Raw genomic sequence first — 22,604 nt, 5'->3', positions numbered from 1 at the left:
TGCTGGCCCTCAGGGGCTCCCATGGCTTCAAATGGTTCAAATGCCACTGAGCACTATTAGATTTAACGTCTGAGGTCATCAGTACCCTAGAACTTAGAACTAGTTAAATCTAACTAACCTAAGGACAGCATACACATCCATGCCCGAGGCAGGATTCTAACCTGCGACCATAGCAGCAGTGCGGTTCCGGACTGAAGCGCCTGGAACCACGTTGCCACAACGACTGGCCACCTTGACTCCGGTATAGCAAACACATTAGTGGAATCTGCTGTTGAGATTCCTCATTGACCGCTGCAACATCTCAGCTGCGATACTGTCTCTTGCATAGCGAATTGTCTGTTTTAGCTCATCCAGGGTTCTTGGTCGAATCATGTAGATTTCGCTCTTGAGTTAGCCCCACAAGATAGAAGTCACAAACGAATAAATCTGGCGATCTAGGGGACGAGGGACTGCTATCGAATCGTAAGATCACACGGTAGCCAAACAATTCTCGCACTTATGGCAGTGATTGCCGTGCAATGTGTGATGTCGCTCAGTCCTGTGGAAACCATGTTAATTGAACGTTTGGAAACTCATTCAATGCAGGTGAAACGAAAGTTAGTAACATCTCCATGTAACGATCCTCATTGACAGTTATTGTGTTTCCCTGTTCATTTGCGAAACTGTCCGATAATCCCATGTAATGAAACACCACAGGATACTGTCACTTTACTAGCGTGTAAAGGGCGCTCATGAACGTCATTTGGATTTATGTTTACCCAGTAACGGTAGTTCTGTTTATACACATAACCTGTGAGATGTGAATATGCCTCATCTGACATCCACAACTTGTTTAGAAATTAATCGTCATTGTTTATTTTTTTATCATTTCTTGTCAGAAACCTAATCGTAACCTGCAATCGTTGACCTTCAGTTGTTGCACCATCTGTAGTTTATATAGATGAAATTTTAAATCAAGATGAAGAATTCTGCGAACACTCTGCCGGGACATTCCAACCACAGCTGCTTGCTTGCGAGTCGAGCGTTTTGGGTTCCATAAGAGAGACTCTTGTACAACATTAATGTTCGCTGAAGAACGCACACTGCTTGGTCGTCCTGTTGGTTTCTTCTTGAAGGCAGATCCAGTCTCTTCAAAGTTATTAATCCAACATTTTATCGCGTGTTTGAACGGAACGGAATCATGACGTCCTAAATTGTAAAAACGTCGAAACTCACTCTGCGCCGCTACCAAACTATCGTTGTTTTTATAAAACATTTGTATGACTAACGCAGTTTGTTGTCCGATCCACTGATCCATGATTACTGGAATGGTGGACTGTTTACTCGCTAACTGTCACGAACCAGCACCGCTACCACCTGCCCGTGGCTGCCACTACACATTTCAAACATTCCCGTTATTCTCTGTCACCCTGTATTATATAGATGTGTGTACGTAAGTAACTTACACTGTGGTGACAAGTCACACATGCATGTATACAAATACTGGCAGTAGCGCCTACACAGGGCATAAAAGGGCACTGCATTTCAAGGGCTGTATTTTGTACTCAGGTGATTCATGTGAAAGGTTTTTCGACGTAATTATGGCCACATGCGGGAATTAACAGACTTCGAGATTGGAGCTAGACGGATGGGACATTCCATTTCGGGAAGCGTTGGTGATTTCAATATTCCGGTATCCAAAGTGTCAATAGTGTGCCGAGAATGCCAGATTTAATGCATTTCCTCTGTCAATGGGCAACACGGCGGCCGACGGTCTTCATTTAACGGCCGAAAGCAGTGGCATTAGTGCAGAGCGGTCAGTGCAAACGGGCAAGTAAGACTGTGTGAAATAACGACATACGGCGAGCGTATCCGTTACGACAGTGTGGCGGAATTTAGCGTTAATGGGCTACAGCAGCCTTTGATAACAGCACGACATCGCCGGCAGCACCTTTCCTGGGCTCGTGATCATACCGATTGGACCCTAGACGATTGGAAAACCGTGGCCTCGTCATATAAGTCCAGATTTGAGTTGGGTAGAGTTGATAATAGGGTTCCATTCTGCGCAGACACCACGAAACCATGGACGCAAGTTACCAACAAGGCCCTGTGGAAGCAGATGGCGATTACATGTGTGTTTGCGTGGAATGGTCTGGGTCCTCTGTTCCAACTGAACCGATCATTGACGGGAAATGGACTTCACGTTCCAAAACAACGAAGGACTTCTCACTGGGCCACAAGTATTCGCGATTGATTTCAAGAACATTCTGGACAATTCGAGCGAATGATTTGACCACAATGATCGCCCTACGTGGATGCTATGAAACAGTTGTGGGACATAATCTAGAGGGCAGTTCGTACACAGAATCCTGCACCGATAATGTTTCGGCAATTATGGACAAGTATAGAGGCAGCATGGCTCAGTATTTCTGCAGGGTACTTCCAACGACTCGTTCAGTCCCTGCCACGTCGAGTTCCTGCATTACACCAGGTGAAAAGAGATCTGGCATCATATTACGAGGTAGCCCTTGACTTTTGTCACCTCAGTGTATGTATGTATATATGTTCCACATTTCTTCCGAAACCGTTGGACCGATTTTACCCAAAATGGTACACACATCACTTACTGTCTGGGAAGAATTATTGCGCGGGTGAAAGCCAGCTCTTTATCAAAGAGGCGGGGTTGGGAGTGAAAAAGAACTGTGTCCCACGTATGCGAATACAAAGGTTTTATTCATATTTACTTTTATAGCACTTAATGATTTTGAACGAATTTTGCACATAATTTCAAATGTTTATGGAACTTTTCTTACTGAGAAACCCTACAAAATGATGAAAGGAGAGAAGTTTGGCACATAGTACATTTTCGCTGTTCATGCAATAAATCTACCATGTCGGGTATCACTTTTTAATTTATTCATTCTAAACCCATTCATCAAACATTTGCGGACAATACTCATATGTACCGCTGATGTACTAGCAAAATTACATCTTTCTACGAAATATGGTTCTAGAGATATGACAACATAAACGCGGAGACGCTGGAAAACTGCCACATCATATATAACGTTTAAATCTGTTACATCTATGCTACTACCTCTATGGCCAACGAATTTCGCAAACAGCACCCATATATTCCGCTCAATGTATCTACAAAGTTATATCTTTGTACTATGCATAATTAAGGAGACTGGTGTCATAAACACTGAAATGCGTCAGAAACTGGCGCAGCATCCATGACGTCCTAATTTATTGTTTCTAACTATACTAGTGTCCAAAATGAAAGCTTTGCAAAAACAGACATAATGTCTAATGGGATACCTCCAATAACTGGTTGTAAAAAATTACTTATAATCCGTCTTGATTGCGAAAATGTTTATTCACATGAACGGTTTCGGTTCCTCTAGAACCGTATTCAGATCTGAAACGACAATGATACTTGAAACTTCCTGGCAGATTAAAACTGTGTGCCCGACCGAGACTCGAACTCGGGACCTGTTCGGTCCCGAGTTCGAGTCTCGATCGGGCACACAGTTTTAATCTACTAGGAAGTTTCATATGAGCGCACACTCCGCTGCAGAGTGAAAATCTCATTCTGGAAACATCCCCCAGGCTGTGGCTAAGCCATGTCTCCGCAATATCCTTTCTTTCAGGAGTGCTGGTTCTGCAAGGTTCGCAGGAGAGCTTCTGCAAAGTTTGGAAGGTAGGAGACGGATACTGCCAGAAATAAAGCTGTGAGGACCGGGCGTGAGTCGTGCTTCGGTAGCTCAGATGGTAGAGCACTTGCCCGCGAAAGGCAAAGGTCCCGAGTGCGAGTCTCGGTCGGGCACACAGTTTTTATCTGCCAGCAAGTTTCATATCAGCGCACACTCCGCTGCAGAGTGAAAATCTCATCCTTGACAATGATACTTATTTACTATTTCACAAATGCTAACCTTTTTCATCCTATACGATCAACATCCAATGTACCAGAACGTACCAGCAATTTGTGTTACAGGAGTAACCCGTCCACACACAGCAACCTTCACATGCTACGTCAAATTAAATTGGTTGGTAGAATGCACGTCATTTATATTAATTATATCACTATTACCGACAGGTGGCGTCTGGTACATTTGTTACATTACATATGCACATACTGTATTAAGTAGATTTTTCTAATTTACTTTTATCTCTAAAAATACATAGTTAAAATATGTATTTGTCACGGTTAAAATCTGTACATGTCACATTTAAAATACACAATAAAATAGCGGGAACCACGGGAGCAGACCATGGCGGTAAAGAAGTCTACACCAGCGCCATAGTTATAGAGATCTCCCTTTGTTTTTGATCGTACAAAAATGATAATTTTGCTCTCCGCACGTTCTCTGCTACACGAATAGCTGCTTCCTTCGTTTAGCGGAACTCTAGCCTATCAATGGTAGTCCTACAACTCTCCACTCCATGAGTCAGGCTCAAAAATTTGCAGCCATGATGGTCACACAATCGGCGGACCATCTTGTTGAGGCCCTCCACTCAGCTCCAAACTGAAGTGCCCATATCGTCTCTAGGTAGCATAATGAGCTCAGCTTGCAACCCGCAAGTGACGCCAGCAGGCTTCACTATTTTCACTAACTCCCCGTAGGAACTGAGGACCGCCCCAAAATCAAAGTGACACGTGACTGCGTTTGATTTTGATACTTATTCAGTGATTTCTTACCTATTATGTTTAGAGTAATTTACCAAATTATGTAGCAGTATTATGTTGTGGCTTATAGGTATTTGAGGCCAGTTAAATACATGTTGTGACAGATGCAATGGAGAGAATGTGCTGTTCGACTTGATTAATGTGGTATTCTTTCCTAGAACTAATGACGAACTGAGTATTTTTCTTAAAGCTGTTTTTTTCTGCTTCAGAAATGCAAATACCCTGTGTTATTACTTTCATTGTCTGTGTTAATATGGACTCTTCACATTTCTTGAGTTTAGTATTGTAGGAAGGATGACGACTGAGTGAGTATAATATGAGAAATCTTCCAAACCAACACACAGAGTCGTGTGTACCATCGGCTCAATAATCATTTAACGTACCGTGTGTAGTTTAGGCAGCAAATAATTCTGTAATGTTTTGAGGATGTGTTTCACACCAAGACTTGGGTCCATGCTTTCAGGGTAGGATGGCCATGAACTAGACTGTTCGTATCAAAATTCTCGGTGACCAAGTGTTGTTCTTTCTTCTATGTCTTGTTGATGAGTATGGTGTCGACACACCCATATTCTTAGATGAATTTTTCTATGTTAACAGGGTTCCAAGCTTACTTTCCTGGCTTGATATTCTTGCATCCTATCTAAGCTTCACTGATTAAAACAAAAAATTAAGTTTAAACCAAAATTTGAACGATCTGATTCGCTTACGTTAGTGGAAAAGAAGTGATGTACCTGCTCCATCTAGTGCTAAGCTAGTCTTATCTACTGTCTGCAGCCAGTTTCACAGTATGGAGAAGCTATGGAAAATGTAACAGAATTGTTATATCTTAAAATGCGAACATTTTAGGTTAGGTTTTAACATGACTGTTGCTGTTACCAGTCTCTATTTATTTATGTCCACGACGCGTTTTGAAGCTTTCAACCTCCTCCATTACGCGGATTTACATTTTTTAGTATGGCATTTGTGTTTTGTGTTACCTCCAAAAATGGTACATAGTACACATATTTTATACTAACAAATATAAATTCACTTGGTGATGGAGGTTTAAACTTTCGAAACGCGTCGTGGAGATAAATAGTGACCGGTAACAGTAAACATCTTAGAACTGTTATAGAACAATAGAACAAATCCATTGGAAACAGGTGACGTATGATTGGCAACTGAGACACTCCTAAAGCAAAAGTATTTCCAATTTCAATAGACTCTGCAAAGTCAGATGGTTAGCAGGAGCTGCCCTATGAGTGCCTAATTAGCTGAATTTCTGAAATGGGTTACATGGTTATGAATAATTTTTAAGTTCTAAACTACAGAACCGGACTAGTTGTGTGGACTGTGCTTTTGGCGTCGGGTGCACCATCGGCTCAATGAAGTATAATGACTTTGGTCCATGAATTCAGGATAGCATAAACATGAAGCAGGGTGTTAATTCCAACATTCTTCCTGATCAAGTGTTGTTGCGTAGACTCCCATCTTCGTACACGAGGTCTGCCGTGTTCACAAGTGTACACCTACACATTCCTAGTTGACGAATACTCTGGAATACCATCGCATAATTCCACGCTCTTCTTGCCACAGAAAATGTCGGGAACTATTTGGAAGAACGGGTGAAAGTAGTATCCAACATCCTCGTAATTTGATAGCTCTAGACGGTGTAATCATCTACGAGTTGCTACAGGTGGGTCTGGGACACATAAGATGAGCATTTGGCTCAACATCGACTGACGCATTTCAAATAGTAACTGAAGTACGGCCTCTTGATCTGTGTACAGCGAAACAGCTGGCGCATACTGCATGAAGGAAAACAAACGGCATGGAGTAAATGAAATTCTAGGATCTCATATTGATAAGCACATCTCAATCATACAGTATATAATGAATATCAGGGTGAAGCTCCAAATGGAGCACGTTGAGCCAGTCACTGATCTTGTAGACATACTGCCAGGAACTAGTTTCTACCTGGAATATGTACACAGAATCCAGAACACAAACAAGGTAGCTGTGACTGGAGAGCATAGGTACACCGGACCAAGTCGTACCGAAATGTCCTCCTTGCTGGCAAAATGGAGACAGCAGCTTCAGGCCACTCCAATCTACGACGCAGTGATTAATGTACAGAAACTAGACACCTTCACTGAATAGACTTCAGGCTTCTCACAGACACACGAAAGAGAGCATGCAGACCAACTACTGCCCGTCCCTGGCAGAACGATGTGACGTACCGCAGAGTAGGGCACTCCTTCGATACCAGGATATGAATGGAAGAAAAAAAAAAAAAAAGGTATGTAAACAGTCGCCGTGTCTTCTTTTCGGAAGCTTAGCTGTCTTCGGACCTGAAGTCGAGTTTGAAAGGGAGTATCGACCTTTAGTACCTTACGCACCACACAGTTGGAGAAATGGGAAATACTCTAGCAGACCTTTGACTGGTTTTTGCACCCACAAGGCTTCTAAATCTAGTGCGAAAAAGAAAATGGACTAGTCGTTGAAATTGCTTAAGATTAGAGAAAAAAGCTATAGCTTCCTGTAAGATTAAAACTACATGCCGGATCTTCAGTTGAAAACAGGACCTTTACCCTTCTCAGGCAAGTGCTCTACCGACTGAGAACTACCCAAGCACGATACGCGACCCGTCCTGCTTCATTTCCCACGGTACCTCACCTCCTACGTTCCATGCCTGACAGCATCTGTCCCTCGAAACTTGCAGGGTCAGCACTCCTGGAAGAAAGTTTATTCCGGAGACATGGCTTAGCTGGAAAATGATTCCAGGATGATTTTTTTGCTCTGCAGTGAAGCTTTCGCTGGTATGAAACTTCCTGGCAGATTAAAAGCTTGTCCTGCAAGTTTAGCAAAAGGACTTCTGTAAAATTTCGAAGATAAGAGATGAAAAACTGGCGGAAGTAAAGTTGTGAGGACGGGTTGTGAGTCCTGCTTGGGCAGCTCAGTCGGTACAGCACTTGTGAGTCTCGGTCAGGCACACAGTGTTATCCCGCTAGGAAGTTTCATATCGGCTCACATTACGCTACAGAGTGAAAAATTAATTCTGGTTAAAACAAAAATAGTATGTAGTCCTTGTACCCTCCTCCACATATATATGTAATAACAACAACTGTCTTTAACTTCTTGGCTCCACAGGAAATGATATGACTCGTAGTGGTATGTGGTTCCCTCTGCCTTGCACCGCGAGGTGTCTTGCGGAGTATGTATGTAGATGGATGCATATATGGCAGCGAACATGCACACTATATAACACTAACAAGAAAGAATCACAACAATCGTCAACAGAAAAGCACTCACCAATGTACCATCTTTATTCACACAGATTTAGCAGCACATTCGTGTGCTAAAAATTTTATTGTTTCGATGTCACACACTTCAAATTTGCCTTTCATTTCAACCTCATTTCACACAAAAATTTCTTCCATGCCACTAGGCCTTCTGGCACAGCAGCCATATGTAGATAATATGAATTAAAAACAGTGTTCGTTGCAACTTATTCTTTTATTAACAACGCTTTTTGTCTTCTACAAGGATAACAAAACAAGCAAAAACTATGGAATGGTCCCAGCTTGCACGTTGCTAAATGTGATTAAGGAATTGTAACTGACCTTAAAATAGTCTCTTTACGACATATTACAAACAACAAAACGGCTGTGTGCTAGACTAAAACTCTGTGCTTGATTGAAGCCCTCATCGAATCACACGAACCCGTAGATACTTAGTCAAAAACATCGAATAGAGTATCACGTAACCGCGGGATAGAGCGCTAAATAAGTAAGCAAGTTGTAGAAAACGTATTTTAATAAAGTCTACCACCAGATCAAAATGGTGCACTGGTAGGAGCACACTCACAAAGAAGGGTACACTTTTAAACAGAACAGACAGAGATACCGCAGTTACTTTACGGCAGCAGTGTGAAGCGGGCGCAAAGGAGGGTAATGGAATGAGGCTTGCATGCAATGTGTGTACAGGGCGCACATAGGTGGCCCTTAAAGCAGTTATGTGACAGTCAGCATATTTAATGGTTACAAAACGTTCGAAAAATGGTTGGTTCACCATAACGAAAGTAAGCAATTATAATTAATCAGAACACCGTCGCCCATAAAGGAAACTTAAAATTACCGCAAGTTGATAAAATAGTAACATCAGCAGTGTCTAAATAAAACCGTAAGTATGAATCATTTGGGGGGGGGGGGGAGGGGGGGGGGGAATTAATAAAACTGAAATGCAACCCATCGAAAGAGCACAACGAAATTTATGTAAAAATTTAAAAACTGACGTCACTAATCATAATAGCCTTGATTTTTACTAGCGAGCTGATCTTTGAGAAATTGTTCGTCGACCATTCACGTACGCATAAGGATTTCCAACTCTTACAATAAATTCAGCTTTTGGCCTTTCCGAGCACATTGTAGGATGCAGAGATCATCAATCGTGCGTGGCCGGTGCCGTGCAGTCTTCAAGTGTTCAACAAATATAGAGGGCTGATTTATTTGATCTTGTTTGGCTGACAAACGCTCGCTAAATCTTGTTCTAAAATTATTCCAGTTTGATCAGTATACATTAATTTATGACAGATATTGCATTTCAATTCGTAAACCCCAGAGGAGGAATGCCAATCTTTAGCAGGCAACTCATTATACACGTAAGATTTCACTCGACCTTATTATGCAGTGAAAAAGCTACATGAGCATCGATACTCTCGGTTAACTAAGCTAATTGATATGATAATTTTCTCACAGACTGAAGCTTGATATATCTCTGTGGTGGCGACAGAAGATTCGATTGTGTATTGCTCCTGCTACCTGATAATTTTCTTTTATATAGTATCTGCCATCCGTGGGTTATAGCCATTAGTAGCTACAATAAACATTTAGCTTATATACAAAGAGCTGAGTGGGACGTAGCAGATGCGGTAAGTCATTTATCTACAGAAACTTTGTTTGTACAGATATGGTCGACGTGATGAAACATGTCTTGGTTGTTGGCTAATAAATATATCAAAATGAATAGTATTGCTCTGGCACTGCAATCGTAAATCTAAACAGTTAAGACGCCCATAATGATTTATAACTTCATGGGTAAAGGACAGGATGAGATGTAAGCCATTAAATTAAGTTATTAACCTACAAACATCCGTGTCAGATCCATCGAATATTATAAATATATCTTCTACTTACCGTTAATAAACAACTATTCTATCGTTTAACTGGGAGTTTCTTAACAAAAAGGCTTTATTCACATTTAGAATCGTGCAAGTTAGGACCATACCCTAATTTTTGTATCCATGTAGATAATCAGAAAGTTGTCCGGCGAAGGCGAAACGCGTTGTTAGTAAACGAATAAGTTGAAACCAAGATTCTTTTTAATTCATATCAATTCACACACTTTAGTCATACTTTTCTGCACAGAAGTATCACTGAAAAATCGCAAATTTACAACATGTACTTGACCTAACAATTAGTAATCTTCTCGTGGATGTCCTTTTCCTACATTTGTGTACATTACAACTTCAACTACTGTCATAATTACCAGTCTTCTAATGTGTGTCCTTTTCTCTATGTATAAATGAACACATACTTTTACTGTTCGCGTAACTCAAGGAACAGTTTTACATTTGCCACACGATGCACCCTATGCAATTTGCACGTCAATAACATTTATGCTTCAACAGCATTTAAATGCACAGCTCTCCGAATATGAAATGGGCTCTTACACAGCAAGAAAAACTTACGTTTGAGAGACTTTCTCTTGTGAGAACCTTACCAATAACTTCTGTCGCACACGTGGCTCCTTGATATTCACTCATGAATGTAGTGAACTCTTACGTTTCTCAGCCGCCTTCTTCATATTTGAGAGTACCAGATGAACCATCATTGCATCGGGCATGGTGTTACCTCTTTTACTTGTGTAGCACCTGTTTATTTCTCAGTATAAAGAGGGCAGACAGTGAAGGAAAGTCGTTGGGTAGCTCATTCAAGGCATTCTGAAAATCAATCAAATACTGGTCCCAAGTCTTACAACGCCGATGAGATTATAACCTGCAAAGATTTCTCAAATCTTTCACCACCTGCTGCAACAGATTCGAAGCGGTATAGGAGAGAGTGTTTCTGCCTTACAGTGACATAAGGGTGATGACACTGAGGTCCATTACCTTATATAATCTTGTCGACATGACCAGCTTCATGTAAGAAATGCCTCACAATTGCTACAGACACTGACTTAGCACAAGCTTCGCGTGGTAGAGGTAGCGAAATACATTTTGATGGATGCTCAACTGCTGCAAATAGAAAAGGAAAACCCTGATTTGTCCTTGATATGCAACCAAAGGTTCAAATGGCTCTGAGCACTATGGGTCTTAACTTCTGAGGTCATCACTCCCCCAGAACTTAGAACTACTTAAACCTAACTAACCTAAGGTCATCACACACATCATGCCCGAGGCAGGATTCGAACCTGCGACCGTAGCGGTAGCGCCTAGAACCGCTCGGCCACTCCGGCCGGCTCAACCAAAGGGTCAACTTTCTCAATCTTACTTTGACTATAGTAAACAATGGAGCCTTAGTTGAAATGAAGAGAAGCTTAGATTTTTGACACAGTTTTCACACAGCAAGTACACAACGGATGCTCTTATTCATATTAAAGTAACGTGTGTCACACAGTTTGCTAAAAAATTTGTGGGGACCTAAGTATACATAACTGAGAGGTATGTACGAGACGAGTTTATCAGGCACACATGCAGCTCGACAAGAATCAAGTTGGATTACTACATCAGAATACAATATTAATCTGCACAAGTTAATATTTCCTCATCATATTCATCTTGTCATTCCATTTCTCGTCTACCTCTCTCCAAGAAGGAACCTTATCCTGCCAAGAGGAGACAAAGCTCTCGAATGCCACTTTCTTAGGAAACAAAAGACTGAGGTTGTTCTTACAGCACTCTTTTTCACTACCTGTGACTGAACTGATAGGTGCCTGTGACAAGGCATCAGTAATGATGTTCTGTGCCCCAGAAACGTAGCCAAAGATACAAATACCAACACGATAAGAGCCCATGGCTTAAATTGACAGGTATGAGAAATTGTGCGGCCCTATGATCAGTGAATATTGCGAAATCCCGAACAATGGCAAATGGCTCCAGTGCCAAGTCAGAGTAGTTTTTTCCAGACATAGAGAACACTGTACTGGCCCACCTTCACCATCTGATGTACATATTTTCTTCTCTTTCCTGGAACTAATGACCAACCAGGCACATTTTTGAGCTGCCATTCGAAATACAAAAATTACACAACAAATCACGATGTGATAGCACTGGTGCATCAAGAAGAGCATTCTTAACACTTTACAATTCAGTCTGTGTCTTGCCATCCCAATTCCATACCTCATTCTCTCCCTTCAACCGACGTAACCAAGGTATAAACAATACAATCAAATTGAGAAATTGGCAATAGATATAAAATGTAGTGCCATGGCACTTGGTCATGGGAAGAGAAATATTGTCTGTAACGGTAGCTTTTAACTATTCTGCATCAGGTCGAATAGCTTCAGTGGACGTAATATGTGAAATAGATTGAATGTTAGTTTATCAAACACTGTCTTTTCCAAGCTAATAGAAACACCAGAATTGGAAAATACTTGCAATGATGTATTTGGAACATGATTATAGGTGGACCAATACCCTTCAGCGATGCAGACATCACAGATATGGAGTGTAACTTCTTTTTTTAAGAAGTCAGGCATGAAACAGGAGTTTGCAAAACTGAGAACACCATTCTGAAACAGAGTAGGGCTATGTATTGTCAGCAGAAAAGTTGGTTTTCAGTTTGCCGGTAACTGGCTCACAAATCGACTGAAGGTAGGACAGTCTCCTCATTAAACCTTCGTAAAAGTTACAACAAGATCTAAGGCTTATCCAGCTCCACCATAATAATAGTGTTAGTTTGCCTCAAATCAAACACAACTCTTACTGACCCATCTTTCTTCAGAATGACAAGTACAGCACTGCTGTGTGAACTGACTGCTAATTCATTTATTCTGTGATTTTTTATAGACTGAATCTCCCTTTCTACCTTCTTGTTGTGGACATAACAGGTAGGATATGGTTACCAACGATTGTCTTCGAGTCTCCTCATTCTTATCCATAATCACTCATTTAATTTCCGTCCTTTGGAGAGGGAGGGGTGAGCAAATTGCCATCGTCTCATATTTACAAACTGCAGTTAAGAAAAGCAGAGCTCCATACCTCTGAACACGCGATAAATGCACTTCGCCAACTGAAATTGCAACGACAGGATGCACCACATAATTCTGACTATTCTTGTTTTCCTCCAATAATGCATCCCTCACATACACACATGACGTTAATAACGTTGGTTGCAACGTCGTCCATCTGATCAAATTCTCGTTTGTGTTGTCTGAGTTATATGTCATTGTTCCAAGGGAGTATCTCGTCTCTGATTGTTACGTGGATCCGGAGACCGGACCTCAACTACTTCTACTTGTCTCTGTGTGGTCAATCTTCCCTAATTACGGTAGATTTGGCAGAACTTATCCCTGTGACCATTACAATTATACACATTATTATAATTTCCATACTTTCTGTGATTCCAAGGCCCCCATTCTTCATTCCTGTTATGGTACCAGCCCTAGTTATTAAACTGCCCTCTGAACTGCCAGTAAGAATTCTTGTCTATTAAAGATGTTAAACTTCCTCTAGATTGCCTGTTATTTGGCTAATCTGACTGTGGTCGGAATTCTTGTATGTCATTATGATGATTGTTGTTCCTTGGTGGTCGGTCGACATTATCAAATTCAAGGTCTTTTAAAAGTCTTTAAAACACTTCCATATAACTCTTAGAACGACCTAATAGTATTCTAATTCATTTTCTAACTCTTGGGTTGGTGAACTATGCTGATCCTCTTGTTCTTCGATTTGTGTGATGTGCAACTGACAGTAAACTGGTTACTTCTGCCAACTTCTCTCCCGCATTATTTCCTTGTGTATCCCTTATCTTCATCAAATATTCTTCTACTTTTTAAAAAAACTTTTGTTTCCTGCTGTCACACTTTCTCCAACTCGTCCTACCTCTGTAATTTCCAACCTCGTGTTTGTGCTACTTATCTAATACTTCAGATCACCAAGTAGGCAAACGTACAAATTTCCCTGTAGATAAGGGCACAAAACTACAGACACCTTTATCATACACTTACTTTCCGTAGTGCACGCCACCAGCAGGTACGTAAATGGTTAGAATTTCAATTCTCTGTGACCTAAAACGGCTTCCAGAGTGCAATAGTGTTATTCGTGTTTAGTGTTGTTGCCAGTCCTGGCACAGGATGTAAAGGGCGTGTACAGCATCAGATCTTCATAGATTACTGTAAAGCATGCCATCCAGTCGCGTGAGACAGATTTATCGGCATATGACAGGTCTCATGGTGGGTCTCCATTTGACCTGCTGGTCGAATCGTGCAGCATCCAGACTTGCGGAGCCTTCAGATGCGGGAGTAGTCCAATGTTGGACTGTATGGTAACATGTGTTTCCTCTGATGCGACCATACCCTGTTGCATCTTCCAACAGTACAATGCTTGGAAACACGCAGCACGTGTCTCTATGAGCTGTCCGCGTGATTTTAAGATGCTCATATGGCCAATAGGATCCTCAGATCTATCCTCCATAGAAAATTGTGGGACGTCAACTTTGAACCATTGTAGCTATCCAGGATATCAAGGACCAGTTACGAAAGTTGTTGGCCGCGTGCCTCTGGAAAGGATATAATGGCCTTGTGCCACTCTTCCCAATTGAATAAGTGTACGTGTCTAGGCCAGAGACAATGCAAAATCATATTGGTATGTTGTCTTGTACAGTCAAATTCTTCGTATATTTGGTTCGATTTTGTAATCACTGAAATAACATAACATACACTCTCAACCAGTGAACTGTCTCTTAGTTTCCGCGCTTCTTCTGCGTGTGCTTCACTTTTTTTGTGAGGCAGTGTATACACACCATTATCTACTTACCATTCGCTGTCTTCTTGTGCTTATTAAACTGATATGTAAATCCAGTGGCGGCGCTAGGCGAAGTCTGAACGTCAACGACGAACGAGCTTTGCGAGGCCTTTTTCACTTTCCAGAGAGAAAGGAAATGTTAAATTAAATGGGCTGAATTGTACATTAGTAATAATTAGACAAAAATTTTGTTATTATAATATACAAGCATTATTGGAATGACAAAATTACATTAAACAAACACACATTAAAATAAATGAAACTTCCGGCTTTCCGCCTCACTGAATTTTTATAAGATTACGTCGTAGTGTTGATACCAGCCGCGGTTTCCGATTCAGTTGATAGTAGTGACAAGGTGGACAGTTTTTCTCGGCACAGCGTGCTACTTAAGTACGTCCTAACCAATTTTAACGCTCAGAAACTACTCTCGGCAGAAGCTGTACTGAGCGGAAGTGTGAGCATTATTCTCATCGTTAAGTACAGATTTGGATATATTTCTTCCAAATTATTTTCTATATGTACTGAATAAGTTGTTTTGAGGCTTTTATTGAGTCCTGTAGGTAGGATTGTAAAGGCTGGAGTTCCTCATAAAGTTCGAAAGTCTGTATGTCGCTATTTTCGCCTTCTCAAAGTACTGAAGCCAAATCATTACAATATTTGCGAAACTTGTCCTTCGATAACGATTTCAAGTAAGTCATATCGTGAACAAAATCAAATCGTTCAAATTATTCGTTGAGCGCTTTGAATCGACATTCAGTATTGACTATTATACCATCCACCATTGTGTTAAAAAATCTAACTCTGTACTACATTTCAGCTGATTGTATACGTTCATCAATTTGTTCAGAACCGAACATTCGTTTTTTTCTGTGCCATTCTTTTTTGTAAAGATGAGACTCAATTTAGTGACTACTTTTTTTTTTTTACAAACAGTCGATTTTCTGCAACACTTGTTTCAAATCGTATGTTACGGAGTTCTAGAATCCAGTCGCGAAAGAACGCAAAGTAACAATAGCGACTTTCAAGTTCACTTAAACTGATTGTCATAGTTAACTTCCATTGTTGACACGTAATCTCATATCACACGTGTATTGCAACAACAAACTCAAAATTTAACGATTCCTTCAAGACTGCTTCACAGTCGCTAAGGCTTTCGGTATCATCAGTTTTATTTTTCAGATCACTCACACTTTCGATGGCATCATAAAATTGCAAAAATATTTCGCAACTCCGATTCTACTTTCCCGTCGTGTTTCAGAAAGAGGTTTCAATGTCAATTTAAATTTAGTTTTTATAAGATCCCAACGCTGGCTTTATTTTGTAAAATGCACATGAACTTTATTGATGAAGCGGAGAAATGTTTTAGCTGTTGTAGAAGTATTAGCAGCATCTAGCGAAAGCAAATTCCAACAAGCACCCGTACGGCGTGAACATAGGACGTGGGTTAGTATTGAGTATTCTTGTTCTAACACCTTTATTAATGTCAACCATATTAGCACCGTTATCATATCTCCGTCCTCGACAGTTTTGGATGTCTAGGCCATTGTTTCCTAGTTCCTTTAAAATGGCATTTGTTAAATACTCTCTCGTTATTTCTGCGACGGCAATAAACTCAACGAAATGTTCCTGTACCTCTCCAGTTGAGGAATAACAAAATCTTAGTGAAATTTGTTCCACACTGCTCGAATCCCTAGTGCAATCGAGCATGAAGGCTTAATATTTTGCTTCTTCGACTCTGTTTATAATTCCAATGATAACAGATTTGGTCATATGTAACTAATTCACTTTGTGTGTCGTTGGTCAGATAATACTGACAAAGTTGCGTTTCGTTAATACGTCGCAAGTGCTCTTTTAGCGTTAGATCATACTTCGAAAACAGTTGAAATAGGTCTATAAAATTTCCACTGTTTCCGCTATCACTCAGGTTAAGGGATCCTCGATATCCCCTAAAGCCAGATTGTTATATGAATTATAATGTTATATGTATTATATTTATTATATGTATTATAATGTCGATCAATCTTTCAAACAAGTTATACCAATACTTTTACGATTCCCTAATCAGTCTCTCGTGTTCCTTATATATTGTTTCTCCGCATTTGATTCCTTTGTAGAATTTCATCCATCTAATCATGCGCTCCATGTATCCTTGACTTTATGTCTTTGCAACATCCATTCAGGTCTTTCCAGTCACCACATCCTTCTTTCACTATCTGCATCTGCAAATGTGAAAAAAGTTGACATTGAAGGCAATAACCTTTGTCTTGAGATATGAAATAAGCTAACCATCTGCGGTGTTGTTTTTCGCCATTACTCGATTTTCTATTAAAATAAAATTTAGTAAAATGTCTTTTATTTGCATATTTGGGGTAACTTTCGTTAGGTTTCTCTAGGTTTTGTTGGGGACCATTTTGAATTAAATCATGACGCTGCGAATTTGTTACTGAAATTCACACAAATCCGGATCCAATTCTATAAATGACTTCCTACATGAACGGTTTGCTCTTGATTATCACTTTTTAAGTGTTTATTCGGCTCTCAATCTCTGATCACTGTAGTTTCACCCAACTCTGATGCTGTATCAGAAAAGGTAAGAGATTCGACCCTGAAGCTGGTTCTGTTTCAGAAACTAAAGTCACTTGGATAAGAGCTTCATCGGAGGTCCCTGGAGCAGATGCAACTGAAGTTTTCTTAAGATGCACCGGATTCCCATTTTCTCCCTATGTCTCTGTCTCTCGTGGGTCCTCCCGACAGGATGATGTAAAAATATTTTGTGCTTAGTACGTTGATTTCATAGTATAGAGTGAATACGCTATGCGATTATCATACATGGCAGAATATTTTTTTCTGTTATATATGATAGCGCCAAAAAAATACCTCAAGAAATGTATTTTTATACCACCTTGCCATAGGATGGGGTACCTTTGGTATGTATGGCTGCAACTCTTACAACTACAGCTTAAGAGATGAAAGACTTGTTCACTTGTACCAGTTCAATAAGATGAAAAATGAGTGAAGTGACATTTGATAGAATTGACAATGCCCCTGCTGTATTGTCTCTTCCACAGAACTTTGTTGCTTTTCCTTGTTGTTGGATTGAAGTGTCAGTTCAGAGAAACTGTGCATACCAAGCGAGCTGTGAATATGGTATAAAGAAAATTAGGTGTGTTTTCCGTTTAACATGCATCTTTGTTTAATATGGCGATGAGCTATCTCTCTAAGTGTATAATTTAATAATTTGTTTCAGAAATTTGTTTTAGTTTGTATGAACGACCTTACAACAAAAACTTTACAACAAAACAGTCTCGTTCGAGTTTCATGCGTTGCTGGCGTCTAGTGCGCATGCGCTGATTCTCGACAGGTATGTCCTGTGCGAATCGTGTAATGTAATAGACGTACCAGAACAGCTCTCCAGTGCCGAATATGTACGCTTTGGCGCACTGCCGCATAGGAGTACACCTTAGATGCTTCTTGTAATGGGGCTTAACTGTCATAATGTGTCAGACGGCGATAGGTAGATGCTATTACTACTACTACTACCACTACTACTACTCTACTACTACTACTACTACTACTACTACTACTACTACATTCGTGCGGAAACAGAGACAGACAACTAAATTAAGACGCCCTGCTAAACCCGCAGGAGAGGACAGGTACTTTAAGTTGTGGAAAGAGGACAAATTAAGTGGCTCTCAGTTACACCCGAACATACAACCTTTTATTTGATCAAACACTGCAAGAGCCAAGACTTTTTTTTTTTTTAAAAAAAAAACACACACACACACAACTTTACTTTTGGAAGTTAATTAGCGGCTGAATGCGCCGTGCAATTTCATGCCATAAGGCAAGGCCAATTTAATTTAAAAACGGCTGAACACCAATAACTTAAAGCTCAACCAAATCAGAAATTTAAAAAGCAAAGCTTTACCTTAAAACAGTTCCTTAATTAGGCGAAATGCCCAAAGAGCTGACACTTAAAGAGCAAACAACTTAAATTCAAAATTGACTGAAGGTCCAACACTTAAGACTCAATAACATTAATTTTAAAAATGCTAAAGGCCTTACATAAAAGAGTTCTTAAATTAGGCTGAAGGCCCAAACCATCTGATGCCGTATTGGCAAAACAACCTTAACCTAAAAATCGCCTAGAAACCATACAAGTTCAAACAACAAGAACAAACAAAAAAAGGCACTACACCCAAGGGCGCTCAGAAGTTCCGAGGGTCGGCCTGGAATCCAAACACTGACGCTCGCTTAGGTGAGACAGGCAGTCGGCCCAGCCATTGTCGATCTGATGACAAACCAACCAACAGACAGTCGATGGAACCAACGACACCCAGCCAGCACACAACAGGGAGTTCAACGGAACAACGTAGAAGGTATTGGCGCCCACAACCAATTATACATTGGGCTGTCAAACTACACACTGTGCTGGACAGCGACAACAGGATGAGGAAAATACACTGCTTGGATTTATGTGAACGACCAGGGCAGGTAGCCGGAACGTTGACGGCTACAAGGCAGAAAATTCTGCTGGTGTACTTCGATTCAAATAATCAAGTACAGTTACACTCCATCGAAGGGTGGCTAAAATTTGCCAACGTTGTTGCTCGCGGAAATATTCCAACAGCCAACAACGAACTCCAAACGACACAATGTGAACAGTCGTGACTTGCTGGTAGATTAAATCAAAACACAACTTTCACATCCAGCATCGGTGAGCCACGAACCTCGTAGCAATGGCAACAGCCCACACACTCCAACACCGTATAGACGGTGCCAGCGGGCCTAGCCAAACTACGCGCCGCTGAGATTTCTTGGTTGCTCCACGCCAACCGACCAACTGCCAGTCGCAGATACGGTGAAAGGAGCAAATATACGTCGGCCGATGAGACGACGAACCAAACGACCAACCAACAGTCGTCGCTCTCCAATCTCCCTCCATCGGACAGCTCATGTGTGCTGCCAGTGGTCGGCGAGCGCTGGCTATCCGCGCCTCACCGGCGCTCCGTCCCTGACTTGACTGCTGCTCAGTCCCGACTGCACTGCTGGTCCGTCTCCAAACTGACTGCCAGACGCACGACGACTCAGAAATAGTATCGTTCGCTGCAGAGATGGTACGACAGAGCACTTATCGACATGCAATGCTGCTGCCACTCACGGTCAAGTAAAGCAGGAAGTTAGAGACGCCAGTAAATGGAACAAGAAAACGAGGCGGCAGTACCGTAAGAGAAAATGACAAACAATAATTGGGATAAACAAGAGCCATCCTCGGCTCATCAATACCTACGCTTTTAACAGTTTCAGCTTTTTTTGTGAGGCATGCACTGGCGCGTGGCCGTCAGCGGTCACTGGACAAATATATTATACTAGAACTGACATGTGATTAAATTTTTACGCAATATGGGTGCATACATCCTGAGAAATCAGTACCCAGAACAACCACCTACGGCCGTAATAACGGCGTGATACACCTGGGCATTGAGTCAAACAGAGCTTGGATGGCGTGTACAGGTACAGATGCCCATGCAGCTTCAACACGATACCACAGCTGATCAAGAGTAGTGACTGGGGTATTGTGACGAGCCAGTTGCTCGGCCACCATTGAACAGACGTTTTAAATTGATGAGAGATCTGAAGAATATACTGGTCAAGGGAGCAGTCGAACATTTTCCGTATCCAGAAAGGCCCGTACAGCACCTGGAACATGCGGTTGTGCATTATCATGCTGAAATGTAGGGTTTTGCAGGGACCGAAAGTTAAGCCACGGGTCGTAATACATCTGAAATGTAACGACCACTGTTCAAGGTGCCGTCAATGCGAACAGGAGGTGACCGAGACGTGTAACCAGTAGCACCCCATACCATCATGCCGGGTGATACGCCAATATGTCGATGACGATGACACGCTACCAATGTGAGAAGACCGCGATGTCGCCAAACACGGATGCGACCATCAGGGTGCTGTAAACAGAACCTGGATTCATCCGAAGAAGTGACGTTTTGCCATTTGTGCACCTAGGTTCGTCGTTGAGTACACCATCCTAGTTCTAGGCGCGCAGTCCGGAACCGTGCGACTGCTACGGTCGCAGGTTCGAATCCTCCCTCGGGCATGGATGTGTGTGATGTCCTTAGGTTAGTTAGGTTTAAGTAGTTCTAAGTTCTAGGGGACTAATGACCACAGCAGTTGAGTCCTATAGTGCTCAGAGCCATTTGAACACCATCCTAGGCGCGCCTGTCTGTGAAGCAGCGTCAAGGGTAGCCACAGGCACGGTCTCCAAGCTGATAGTCCATGTTGCTAGAAACGTCGTGGAACTGTTCGTAAAGATGGTTGTTGTCTTGGAAACGTCCCCATCTGCTGGCACTGGGATCGACACGTGGCTGCACGATCCGTTACAGCCAAGCGGATAAGATGCCTGTCATCTCGACTGCTAGTGATACGAGGCCGTCGGGATCCAGCACGGCGTTCCGTGCTACCCTCCTGAACCCACCGATTCCATATTCTGCTAACAGTCACTAGATCTCGACCAACGGGAGCAGCAATGTCGTGATGCGATAAAGCGCAATCGCGATAGCCTACAAACCGATCTTTATCAAAGTCGGGAACGTGATGGTAGGCATTTCTCCTCCTCAGACAAGCCATCACAACAATGTTTCATGGGGCAACACCGGTCAACTGCTGTTTGTGTATGAGAAATTGGTTGGAAATTTTCCTCGTGTCAGCACGTTGTAGGTATCGCTACCGGCGCCAACCTTGTGTGTATGCTCTGAAAAAGCTAATCATTTGCATATCACAGCATCTTCTTCCTGTCTCTTACACTTCGCGTCTGTAGCACGTCATCGTCGTGGTGTAGCAATTCTTCGACGGTATACGTACACTTATTGGCGATGCATGTTGCTCGCTGCCCCTGGACAGATGGACAGCGACTTTGGCGAGTTCGTGACGCGGCGTGACGCGGCGCTGCTACGCGCGCGCGGCCGCTCGCTGCGGCGCTTCGTGGGCGCCTACCTCTGCTTCGGCGTGGCGGCCGGCGTGGGCTGGGACGTGTTCCCGCTGGTGCGCTACGGCGTCAGCGGCGACGGACTGCCCTTCCACATGGCGCTGCCCTACCGCGTCGACCAGCCGCTCGCGTTCGCCGCCACGTGGTTCTACTGCTTCTGCATGACCATGCACGTGGCCGTCGTCACCATGGTGTTCGACTCCTACAACATCAGCCTCATGGCGCACCTGCGCCAGCAGCTCAGTGTGCTCTCCAGTAACGTCATCGCTCTGGCTGAAGAGACACGTCACGAGTCGCTGTCTCTCGTGGAGTCCAGTCCGACCTCGAACTCGCCCGTACGTATCGACAACACTCGCATTCGTTATCGACTGCGGAGCATCATTCGCCACCACCAAGCTATCATAAGGTAAGATCACCATTTTGAATATTAAAGTTTTCAACATGGCTGACAGCCAGCGACTGTTGTATAATACAAAATTTTGAAAAACAAAGCCCTCAGTCGCGAACACAATTAGTTTGTGACCTAGGTTCAAATGGCTCTGAGCACTATGGGACTTAACATCTTAGGTCATCAGTCCCCAAAAACTTAGAACTACTTTAACCTAACTAACCTAAGGACATCACACACATCCACGCCCGAGGCAGGATTCGAACCCGCGACCGTAGCAGCCCCACAGTTCCGGACTTCAGCGCTAGAACCGCACGGCCACCGCGGCCGGCTTGTGACCCAGGTTTCGGTGTCACAAGGGACACTTTCTTCGGGCAAAATTAAAACAGCATTACGTACCAAAAAACAAGAAAGCTGCGGTCATACCTGGCAGCGTCAGATAGACAGAAATTAAAGTAAAATGCAACAGAGGTGCAATCCACTAGGGGCTGCCATTTGTCCTCTGCTACAGTCAACACAAAACTCTCAACACAAAGCACAA

At 42.2% G+C, this 22,604-nt stretch overlaps 1 protein-coding gene across 1 annotated transcript in view; it reads left to right on the top strand.

Annotated features, from left to right (window-relative positions):
* The window catches only part of LOC126278843 (odorant receptor Or2-like), an 84,522-nt gene that overhangs the window by 1,484 nt on the left and 60,434 nt on the right, over positions 1 to 22,604 (top strand). The window contains exon 2 of the mRNA XM_049979119.1: positions 21,591 to 22,081. Coding sequence (XP_049835076.1) covers positions 21,591 to 22,081 — 491 coding nt within the window. The remainder of the gene's footprint in view (positions 1 to 21,590; positions 22,082 to 22,604) is intronic.

This window comes from Schistocerca gregaria, chromosome 6 (assembly GCF_023897955.1).
Source record: "Schistocerca gregaria isolate iqSchGreg1 chromosome 6, iqSchGreg1.2, whole genome shotgun sequence".
Taxonomy (NCBI): domain Eukaryota; kingdom Metazoa; phylum Arthropoda; class Insecta; order Orthoptera; family Acrididae; genus Schistocerca; species Schistocerca gregaria.
This window is presented reverse-complemented; position numbering and strand designations above follow the sequence as displayed.